The 12,402-nt window shown below is 43.1% G+C and overlaps 1 protein-coding gene across 2 annotated transcripts in view; it reads left to right on the top strand.

Annotated features, from left to right (window-relative positions):
• bckdhb (branched chain keto acid dehydrogenase E1 subunit beta) overlaps positions 1–12,402 on the top strand; it is a 58,513-nt gene that overhangs the window by 35,002 nt on the left and 11,109 nt on the right. For both annotated transcript variants that reach the window (XM_053633702.1, XM_053633693.1), the window contains exon 9: positions 5,630–5,716. In XM_053633702.1, the coding sequence (XP_053489677.1) occupies positions 5,630–5,716 (87 nt within the window). The remainder of the gene's footprint in view (positions 1–5,629; positions 5,717–12,402) is intronic.

The raw sequence follows: 12,402 nt of genomic DNA, 5'->3' as shown, positions 1-12,402 counted from the left end.
GCAGCAGTATGGATTCTTCTACTGAAGAATCTTAACCACAGATTCAACCAAATGCTTGAAAACGCAATAGAATGAGAAGCATACTAGTAAAGTTTTTCAGGGCCAAAAAAATCATCCAACTGTACCCCTAGTTGAACTGAGTTCCAGTTATTGAAGAAAAAGCTGAAATTGATCAACCACTCTGCAAACTGCAGTATGTCTACATCACAGATAAAGTGTGTCGGGGAAGATACCCAGAGTCTTGTGATGGCCATGGGTTGAAGACAAGACTTAATGGATTTCAGCTGATTTGCAAAGTACTAAATATGGCAATGTTTCCATTATGGCCAATTTGCTCCATTACTTATTGCCCCTAAACTGGGGAGCTACTGTATTTATGAATATATGGCACATAAATAACTGAGAAAATAATTAATGTTTTTTCAAAACCAACTGACTTGTTTGTGTATGGCAGCTCCTTAGTCAGCAAATTGGATAGTCATCTTCTAATAACGAATAACATCCTGTTTGTAGTATAACCTATTATTTAGTCATCATTAAAACTTTCTATTTGTGTCCCAACCCCCCTCTCCTTCACAATGAGATACTGTTCTTTAATTAGTGTATAGCCTCCTAATCTAACTAACACACCCAGCCATCAGTTTAGCTATGTCAATATAAAACTATGTATCATCTGAACCTTGAGGATCACTCCCATAACCTTGGCAGCTCTTAAACCTCAAGAGGTTTATTCACATAGTAGTGTGTGGAAAGGGGAGTGGACTGTGATAGTAGATGATATCAGATTGCAAATGATGGAACCTGCAGGGTGCTTTGCGTTCCTAGCTTCCATGTGCCTGTGGATTTGGCTGAGCATTTTCATAGTAGAGCACCATGTTGGGGGCCGATTGGCCTAGCTTGCAGTACCTAGACTTTCTCCATCTGCACAGGTCATTAGCACAATGGAGACATTGCTACACACCAGAGGCTGCCTGCATAAATTATCTTAAAGGAATTTTTGCCTTTGCTTTTCACTTAAACATCTGTTGACTCACCTTGAATGAGCTGCATTAAATCATGTATGGGAAACACATTAAGAGAAAGTGGACAATAAATGTTCAGAAAAACTAAATAAACAGACACCTTAAAAGACCGTTTTAGCCCGATATATGAATATTGAGAAGTACATGTCCCTAGGAAGATTTTAAGGGCAGACAAAACTGGAGGAAGAAGAGCTAACAGAACAGAAGCTTCATATATTCATCTTAGCAACACTAGCTGTTGGTGTTATTAGAACTATTGTAGAATAATAATCAGCCACTAATCAAAACAAATTTCACATTGTTACCTGTAAAGCAAGCACTTTTTGTCCCACATTTTTGTACATAGAGTCTTTATATCTATACTGTATGTAAAATTCTGGTTTTTAACCTCCTGGATTCTCACCTGTATTGGGTCATACAAGTCACTTGTCAGGACTACGCACCCCAAGTGCATGTGCACATCAACCATAAGCACTGCTATTCATTCAATGTTTAAAACATTTGTATTCCAGACTGCAAAATCCAATTTTTTGGGAGCACTCATTATTTCCAATTCATATTTCAAAGGGTGCCAATGGAAAAGCATTTGAGGCTGATTAGCACAGATAGTAGTGAGTTCATGGCTGATGACACCACTTCTTACCCCTACAACACCTTCTTAGTTTAAAACCAAATGCCATTTTGATTAAATGAAAAGTACAAGGACATTGTCCAAATAGGAAGGAAGTTCCTCTGTCTGTATTTTCAGCCTGGCTCTGAGGATGCATTTAAAAAAAAGGCGGGGGGGTATATATATATAGATATATATACATCAGTGAGCCATAACATTAAAAAAAACACCTGCCTTATATTGTGAGGATCCCTCTTGTGCTGCCAAAATAGCTCTGAACCATCAAGGCATGGACTCGACAAGACCTGTATAGATGTGCTGTGGTATGTGGCACCAAAACGTTAGCAGCAAATCCTTTCAATTCTGTGAGTTGCGCGGTGGGGCCTCCATGGATTGGACTTTTTTCTAAGCACATCCCACACATGATCGATCGGATTGAGATCTGGAGATCAGGCCAAGTCAACACCTTTAACACTTTGTCATGTTCCTCAAACCATTCTTGAACAATTTTTGCAGTGTAGCAGGTCGGATTATCCTGCTGAAAGAGGCTACTGCTAATAGGGAATATTGTTGACATTAAAGGGTGTAATAATATTTAGGTGAGTGGTACGTGTCAAAGAAAGACCCTTGGGCGCCCATGACCCTGTCTTCCTTGGACCACTTTTGGTAGGTACACCCCACACGACCTGCTATTTTGGAGATGCTCTGACCTTGGGGTTTGTCTCTATTAGCTTAACACCTCTAGCCACTGGGGTGTTTGCCCATTCTTCAAGGCAAAACTGTTCCAGCTCCTTAAAGTTAGATGGGTTTTGTTGGTGTACAGCAATAGTCAACTCATGCCACAGAATCTCAATTGGATTTAGGTCTGATCGTTGACTAGGCCATTCTAAGATGTTTAAATATTTCCCTTTAAACCAATCCAGTGTAGCTTCAGCAGTATGTTTAGGCTCATTGTCCTACTGGAGGGAAAACGTCCGTCCCAGTCTCAAATCTCTGGCAGACTGACAGGTTGTTTTTTTTTTCAAGAATTGCCCTGTATTTAGTGCTATCTATATTTCCTTCAATCCTGACCAGTTTTCCAGTTCCTGATGATGAAAAGTGTCCACACAGCATGATGCTGCCACCACCATACTTCACTGTGGGAATGGTCTTCTCGGGGGTGATGGGAAGTGTTAGGTTTGTGCCACACATAGCGTTTCCCATGATGGCCACAAAGTTCAATTTTAGTTTCAACTGACCAGAGAACCTTCTTTCATGTTTTTGGGGAGTCTGCCACATGAGTCTAAAGCCCTGCTCTCTGGAGTGAACGGCTTAAAGTGGTCCTTTGGACAGATGCTCCCATCTCTGCTGTGGATCTTTGCAGCACCTTCAGTGTTATGTTTGGTGTCTTTGTTGAATGTCTGATTAATGCCCTCCTTTACAAAAATTACAAAAATGAGTAAAAATCTTTGAGTGGCAATAATTGATGCAAAACTGTCAACATTAGGCAGTATAGGTTTAGTACAGCATAGTTCATTTTTTTTCCCTTAAGCAATCATACAGCTTAATTATGTGAGAAATGTTTAGAATCAAAAGCAATATAGGTGGAGATGTGTTGGCAAGGTGGAGGACTGAAAGAAAGGCATTAAAGTATATGTGAGACAGGAGAGCCTTGCGCACTGTGGTATGTTGTGGTTGGAGTCTTTTCCTCCTGCAGTAATGTGGGGCTTCACTTGAGTGAGATGAGATGCCTGCCATCCTTGATCACTGTGTTCATCAGACAATACCAGCATTCAGGCCACACTTTACATTCCCATCACATCATTATCCGTAGTGGACACAACATGGAGAAGTAGCATAGCTTCTTATCAAATAAACTTGGAGTGTGTCGCCTAGTTTTTTCTCCACCCCTGTTCGTGTGCAAACTGATGTGGCTTGTCTAGAGTGTGTCACATGGCAGCCTTCTAATGAAAAGACTGTGTTCTGATTTTAATCAATGCAATTAAAAAACTCTAAAACCTTGCCTGTTTTGATGATTAAGGCTTTCTGGAAAGGCAGCACCTGCTCACAGAGATGTTTGACCTCTTGTCTTCCTAAGTGCAAACTGACAGATGCTGTGTTTCACTTGTGGCAGGGTGACCCTTTTCCTACATCTCCAGCTCCGACTAATCCTGTGGCTGCTTTGTCAAGGGCTCAGAGCTGTGGCTGCATGTTTATTTTTAACAGGCTAAGAGCAGCGCAGTGTGTTTGAGTAAATCTGCAATCTGTATTTAAACACTGAGAAATGTGGTCATTATAAGGCATTGTGGGTTCCCGGTAAAGAGCTTGAGGTTGTCATAGAAACCTGCAGGTCTGAGCTTGTAACTGTTTGTGTCCAAGTCCTCACTAGATCTAGTAGCGAGAAAACTCAGCACATGGATAAGTCACATGTGAAATGTTTTGCTTATTGTTAATTTAATTTAAGCTTGTACATATTCAAATTATATTAATTTAATATTTAAATTATTAAGGCTAAGAAACTTGTTATTTAACAAATTGTTATTGAGATTAAATATAAATTGGAATTCAGCTGCTGCCAGTCTGATTAACAAGCCAAATTGATAATACTAACTTTATTTATTCTAAAACCCATTATAGAATTTAATCAAAATGCCACAAGATATCAAAAGTAAACGATTTCCATATACAGTCATGTGAAAAAATAAGTACATCCCATGGAAATTGTTGACTTTTTTGACACATTTTTGACTATTTTTACCTACAAGTAAACCTCGATCATATTTCATCATCTTTGAAACAGTGCCTGTTATATAAAGAGTTGATATACCACAAGGAAAATTAGCTTTTTCAGTCATTTATTCAACAGAAATATCAATAGATGTAATATTCTTCTGTGGAAAAAGTACGTACACCCTTGGCCTCAGAAGCTAGTGTTGCCCCCTTTAGCAGAAATAACGTCTTGTAGGCAAGAGGCATAATTGTTCACCAGGCTTGCTGGCAATATTCTTTCAGTTGCAAGATGTTTGACGGTTTTCTTGCATGTGCTGCCTGTTTCAAATCCCCCCACAACATTTCAGTGGGATTCAAATCTGGGCTTTGATTGGCTATTCCATAACCCTCCATTTCTTCTTTTTGAGCCATTTCTTAGTGGATTTGCTAGTGTTCTTGGAGACTTCTTTTTGCATCAGACCGTCTGCTCTTGGGCTGAATTTGCTGGGACGGCCAGTCCTGGACAAATTGGCAGTTGTTTGAAATTTGCATCATTTGTATATTATTTTCCTTACAGTGGAATAATGTATTTCAGATAATTTGGAGCTCTTTTAAAATCCCTTGCCAGACTCATAAGCATCCACAACCTTTTTTCTGAAGGTCTTACAGAACTCTTTAGATCTTGGCATGATGACACCACACACCTCAATAACAAAGGGAACACCAGACACTAGATATGAGAGGGGTGTAAATAAGACATGTTCCAACTGCACTCCCTAAGCAGGTTCGAATCACTAACACCCAATCTTGAACACCTGTTTCTAATTTTATGGATTTGAAGGTGTGATTAATGTATGGGATGTACTTACTTTTTCCACATGACTGATCTGTTTTTTATTCATTTAAATTGTGAAAATTACTACAAAATGTCATTTATGTGTAATTTGGTAGTGTATCAACATTATTAATAGGCACTGTTTCAAAGAGGATCAAATGTTTACTTGTCCAAGTGTGTAAAAAAAAAAAAACAGCCAACAATTTTCATGTGGTGTACTTATTTTTTTTACATGACTGTAAAACTTGTCAGCAGCCTTTTATTTTTGTCTGTATGTTCCACATTTAATGAGTTAATTTAAGCACTTTAAAAAAAATTATCTGATTTTAATATGATTTTTCTACCAGGGCATCTAAGGTCAGTCGGATTGACAGGAATGCTGTGGAATGCATCAGTTTGATTGATTCATTAGCGTGACTCATTAACTGGTATAAGTAAGTAATGTTTTGTGTGCCTTTATTTCTTCTCTCATAGTCTGTGTTGAAGACGGGACGGCTGCTGATCAGTCATGAGGCTCCAGTGACTGGAGGCTTTGCTGCCGAAATCACCACAACAGTTCAGGTAAAAACCAGACACACTTGCAGCTTAAATGTCTTAACTGCCTGAGAGTTAGACAGTGTCCTCAGGAAGCTAGAGGATTTTTTTTTTTTTGCAAAGTTCTATTTTATACAGATTGCTTAGAGTTAATTATTTCAGACTAATCATCATCTCACAAAAACATGTTGGGTAACTACTGATTAGTTCATGCATTAATGCATTCAGCTTGTCTGCTTTATTCCCTACATAGGATAGAAGAACCCGGTTAACTAAAATATGCTAGTAAATGATCATGTTCTAGTCTATCATCAAGGCTGTGGTTACTGTCATAGCTCACAGAATGAAACCTGTCTGTTCCCATTGCTGTTGCATATCCACTTCTGTAATAAGGATGATTTTGGGTCATAGAGTTTATTTATGTGACCTGCCAACCACAGACTTAGTCCTGCTATTCACTCATGTATAACTTTTAAATTCTTTGACGCTATTTTAGCTTGCGTCGTCTTGGAGAATCTTCTCTTTTTTTTCTCTCGGTCACTTTTTTATGCCTTGTGGTGAGTGATTTAAGGGATTTCTGAATCTTTGTTTCCCTTTGAGCATATCTGAGCATATCTAAATCTATTCTCTAAATATCATCCAATTACATTAGTCCCATAAATGTACAGTTTAAACAACCACCATAATCTCATTCTTTCTCTGAGATTTGAGAAGGCAGTTGAGAGAGAGAGAAAGGTGCTTTTTAGTATTTACTGATTTAGTTGTAAAAGTATATTATATAAGTGTATGATACTTGATGAAGTGTCTCAGGCTTTAGCGAGGTTGTACTTGATCTTTTTCCCTCAGGCATTCATGAGATGTAACTGTGTGTTGATTGTATGCATGTGCTTCCTGGAGCTATTTATGTGGTGGGGGTTGCCGTGTCAGCCAGATGGAATTGCCTTGTATACATACTGTATATAAAGACTGTATAGAGGAATAAATGCACTAAAAATAAGGCTTTTACCTAGATGATGCCTCACAGGTATTCAATAAGTAACCTTTCTTGGTTTAACAGCCATTAGAGTTAAATTCATAAAATCATTAGCTAACCAAATTCATTAGCTTGCCCAGAATTGTACTTCAAGTTGCTTGTTTTTGTTGTCGGGAGCTCTGAACTTAATATTGCACTCAAGTGTAATTCTACTATGTCGACAGTCGATGTCGGCTATGGATAAATGTATATTTGCACCTTCGTGTTTCTTGCACTAGCACAAAAGTCAGATATTACCTTTAACTTGCTTACTTCATCTTCTTGTTTTTATGGAAACTTTGATTGCACCCATGATTAAACATGATTCCATTTTAAAGGCCTGTTGAGGTGAGATGATTTCCTTCTGAAATCAATTACCATATCTTTTGAAAGCTTGGATGTATTGAGTTGGAAGAAGAGCTAATCACAACATCTAACTAACGACCATTTATCTGATGGTCAGTGTGTCATCAGCAATATCGGGGAATTCACAGCCTTTATGAGAACCATTGAGGAACACAGCTCTGACAAACTGTCATTAACCATCATAATCTGAGACCAGAATATTTAGTCTATATTCCATGCCACAAATTTCCATCAATATTTCAAATACATAAGCAATTTTTTAGCAAAAATATATTGCTGGCTGATTTTAAAAGCTGAGGAAAAGTTCAGAAATAAGTCATGCATGTGCATTTTGACTTCTGAGATGTTTATACAAGACCTTACACAAAAAGGAGTGTGATTAGGGTATCCTCAATCAGTACGATTACGTGGACAACAACGATCCAATATTAAGCCGATTAAGACAATACTCTGAATAAGAAACTACCATGTAAACAGCAATTTTTTATTATCTTAATCTGATTAAAGTCATACCCGAAGTAAACACAAACTGAATTAAGACATGTGGAGTACTCCTGTTTTAGTCGCATTATTGACGTGTATTACAGACATGTAAACACCTTAATCACACTATTAACGTCGTGTGGGGTTTTCACCGCACGCACAGCAGTGCTCAACTGTTTTACGGAAAACAAAAGAGCACGGCTGCGTTCGAAACCCCTTTCTTACCTGCTGTATATTAGGCGAAATACATGTATCTCAGCTACTATATAGTAAGTAAGTACACGGTTTCGGACATAGCCCATGGCTTCAAGCTGTCGTTTGTTTGCACGTATAGCATGACAAATAATTAACTGCACTTTAAGCTTTCGTAAAATTAAAAATAAAAACACCCAAAACTGTATACAGTACCATAACAAAGACGAACTGTATGTTGATACGTGAAATTCTGGAAGGAACGTCGGACGGCGTGGCGTGGGGACGTAATGACGTGTGATGTTAATTGCTCTATGTTCCATAACATGTAAAATGGGAACATGAAAGGAGTATTCTAAAAGCGACTCATGCAAACACCTTAATCACAATATTGTCTTATTCATAGTAAGGTCAATAATTAGATTACTTCTGTCCATGTAAACGTAGTCAGAGAGACACCAGCCAAAGGGATTCTGTAATGTGTTTTTCCTTATAAATATCATGCATGTCTTGCAGAAACAATACTCTTGCACCATTAAACAGCATTTAAATCCACATTTAAATCCAGAAGATTTTTAAACACTTCTAGCAATCATGGAATGCTGAACGCTTTAAAAACTTAAGAGTTACATTATATGCTTTACCCACCTACATTGGGTTTTCACTAAGAGTCTGTGAGAATAAAACCGAGACTAAAGTGCACAATCCTCAGGACGATTAAGTTGGCCATTATAATGACCATTAAGGCTTGTATAAGCCACACTTTATTTTCACATTTTCAGTTTCTGCTCCAAGCGATTTATTTAAACAGTGTTGCAGACATGTTTGGCTGGGTGATATGACAGTTTAATATTGATATTTTAAATGATAGCCCAGTTGACTTTTCTAGTGTTATGATACCTTGTTTGGAAGCAAGTGCGGGCAAACCAAACTAGAGTGTGAGGGTCAGGCGGAAGACAAACACGGAAGACAGAAGCAAGTGAGGCGATCGGTCGAACAGTCCACACTGGGCAGGACAGGTAATCGTGGTCGAGAAACAAGGTAAGACGTTTGAGAATCGGGAAAATCCAAACAAGAACAACGGCTTGGTGAACAACAGAGAAGTTAGTTCTGAGCGTTTACTTCACGAGGCTCTGATGTGTATGAGGTGCTTTATAACTTATGATAGAGTACAGGTGTCCGCAATCAGTACTCCGGCGAATGTGAGCGCGTGCGTGACTGGGAAGTGTAGTTCTCGTCGGCCATGTTTGTGGTAGACAGAACCCCCCCCACCCCCAAAAGGGCTCACTCCGGGATCCGAATCCCTCCGAGGCCTCCCTCTCCTCCGTGGTCTCAGTTTTGCTGGGTGAGTGGCATGGAAGTCCCTGCACAGGCTTGGGTCCAGAATGTCCTGGGACGGGATCCAGCACTGCTCCTCTGGGCCATATCCTTCCCAGTCCACCAGGTACTCGAGATTACTGCTCCGACCTTTGGAATTTAGGATGGTATAGAGGCGGTAGGCTGGCTGGCTGGCCGTCAATTTCTAACGGCTCTGGTGGGGAGTCACCTGGCACCGCCATGGCTAAGGGGCCCGGTATAACTGGCTTAAGGAGAGAGACATGGAATGACGGGGCGATGCGGCTATGCTTGGGCAATTCCAGCCAGTACGTGATCTCATTAATTTGTTCCTTGATTCAAAAGGGGCCGATATATTTGAGGTTAAGTTTCCTGCCCGGGAGTGGCTGTTTTAGGTCCTACGTGGAAAGCCACACCCTGTGCCTGGGTTGGTAATTGGGGTGATCCCTCCAGTGATGATCTGCCTTTCGTTTGGCAGTGCGTGAGGCCTGCACTGGATGTTGATGTGTGCGTTCCCAGACCTGATCACTCCGGTGGAACCATTCATCCACTGCTGGTGAGTCGGTGGGGTTGGCATTCGAGGGAAATAAAGGCGGCTGGTAGCCCAAGACACACTGAAAGGGGGTAAGCTGTGTTGCGGAGTGTCGAAGGGTGCTCTGTGCGGACTCCGCCCATGGGAGGAAATGGCCCCAATCCTCCGGGTTAGTGGCACAAAAGGTTCGGAGGAATCTGGCGACTTCTTGGTTTGCCCGTTCTACCTGTCCGTTGGCCTGGGAGTGGTAACCAGAGGTGAGATTAACGGTGACACCCATCTTCTCCATGAAGCTGGCCCAGACTCTTGACGTGAATTGTGGCCCCCTATCACTCACGATCTCTTCCGGGATCCCGAAATACCTGAACACATGTTGGAACTCAGCCATAGCAAAGGCAGACGGGATGGCGGGCAGTGGAATGTGGCGCAGGGACTTCGACTCCGGCAAGTCCGTGATGAAGTCTAGGGCCAGGTGGGACCACGGGCGTGCGGGGATAGGTAAGGGCATAAGCTTACCAGCTGGCAGAGTACACGGTACCTTAGCCTGGGCACACGTAGAACACGAGGACACTACGCACTGTACCTCCCTAGACATGTGGGGGCACCAGTACTTCTCGGCCAGTAGTCGGTGGGTGCGATGTATCCCCGGGTGGCCCGTCGCTAGTGCCGTGTGGGCCCAGGTGATGAGCCCAAGTCGGTATCGCTTCGGGACAAATTGCTTGCTAGGAGGACATGCTGCCGGGATTTGTGACCTGGGGAGGCGTGCTAAGACCTGGTCCAGAGTCCACTCTATGGCGCTAACAATACAGGAGGGGGACAGAATATAATCTCCATGGTCCGCTCGGCTTTCAGGGCAGTGGATTTGTGACAGAGCATCGGCCTTAGTGTTCTTCGCTCCTGGCCTATATGACAAGGTAAACTGGAACCTGGAGAAGAACAGGGACCAGTGGGCCTGGTGAGGCGTGAGACATTTGGCCATCCTCAGATACTCAAGGTTCTTATGGTCGGTATAGATAACAAACGGGTGCGTGGCACCCTCCAGCCAGTGCCTCCACTCCTCCAGGGCCAGTTTGACTGCCAGGAGTTCTCAGTTCCCCACATCATAATTGCGTTCCGCTGACGCCACAGGGTTCAGCTTGGGCTTATCTCCGAGCCTCTGTGAGAGAATGGCCCCTACCCCCGCTTCAGAGGCATCAACCTCCACGACGAAGGGTCTGGAGGGATCCGGGTGCCTGAGGATGGGGGCCGTGGTTAAGGCCCTCTTGAGCTTGTCCAGTGCTTCTTGGGCGGCTGGGGTCCAACGAGCCGCCTGGGCTTGCCACGCAAGAGGGACGTCAGGGGTTGTGCTATCGTACTGAAACTGTGAATGAACCATCGGTAAAAGTTCGCGAAGCCAAGGAACTGTTGCAACTCCCTGACGGTTCAGGGCGTGGGCCATTCTACCACCGCTTGGACCTTACGCTGGTAAATGGTGACCCCCTTCTGGCTGATGATGTATCCCAGGAAGGAGATTGTGTGTTGGTGGAATTCACACTTCTCGGCCTTTACGTAAAGCTGATGTTGCAGTAGGCGGTTCAACACCTGCCGGACATGGCCGATATGCTCCTCTAGGGATGCCAAATACACCAGGATGTCATCGACGTATGTAATGACGTTCCTCCCCAACATGTCTCTCAGGACGTCATTAATTAGTCTCTGGTACACCGAGGGGGCATTAACAGGCCCGTAAGGCATGGCCAAGTATTCATAGTGCCCGGAGGTGGTGCTAAACGCCGTTTTCCACTCATTCCCCTTCCGCATGCGGACCAGATTGTATGTGCTGCGCAGGTCCAGCTTCGTAAAAATGGTTGCGGATCTTAACTGTTCAAGAGCTGCAAGAACCAGTGGCAGGGGATACCTGTATTTGACTGACACTTGGTTTAGGCCCCGGTAATCGATACACGGTCGTAGGCCCCCCCCTTCTTCTCAACGAAGAAGAACCCGGCGGACACGGGGGACGTGGAAGGTCTAATGTACCCCTGTTGGAGGGCCTCCTGAATATATTCCTCCATGGCCCTTTGTTCCACTTGGGAGAGAGGGTATACATGACCTCGAGGTGGGCTGGCTCCGGGAAGGAGCTCAATTGCGCAGTTGTAGGGACGGTGTGGTGGTAAACTGCTTGCTCTCTCCTTGCTGAATACCTCGCTGAGGTCCCAATATTCGGGATGAACCGAGACTGGAACAAGAGTCATGGGGCTCTCCAATGTCATGGCAGCCAAAGGGACCATGGGGATGTTCAGGCAGTTACTCAGGCAGTACGGGGACCATTGGGTAACTTGCTTGTCTGTCCAAGAGACCTGGGGGTTGTGGAGCTCCAGCCAAGGTAGGCCTAGAATCATGGGGTGCCGGGCGGAGACCGTGACATACAGGACTATGGTTTCGTCGTGGAGGGTACTAACTTGAAGTACTAGAGGCAGTGTACAGTGGGATATGATTCCCCCCCAATGGGAGACCCATCTATGGACTGGATCTGATGTGGCTGGAGCAGGCGGCGCACGGGAAGGCTGAGGTCCTGCACAGTTTTCTGATCTATGAAGTTCCCGGCCGCTCCTGAGTTGATCAGCGCTGAAAGCACAAAAGGTACCCTGAATGTTCTATTTTCACAGGTAACACGAATACATGTGAAATGTGTGTTCGGAGTGGATTCACCGTTTGTGGACGAGGTGAAAGCACAAAAGGCCGCCCCGAATGTTCTATTTTCACAGGTAACACGAATACATGTGAAATGTGTGTTCAGAGTGGACTCACCGTTTG

The sequence above is a fragment of the Ictalurus furcatus genome, chromosome 1, assembly GCF_023375685.1.
Source record: "Ictalurus furcatus strain D&B chromosome 1, Billie_1.0, whole genome shotgun sequence".
Taxonomy (NCBI): Eukaryota; Metazoa; Chordata; class Actinopteri; order Siluriformes; family Ictaluridae; genus Ictalurus; species Ictalurus furcatus.
The sequence above is the reverse complement of the archived record's forward strand: the minus strand, read 5'-3'. Positions and strand labels throughout refer to the sequence as shown.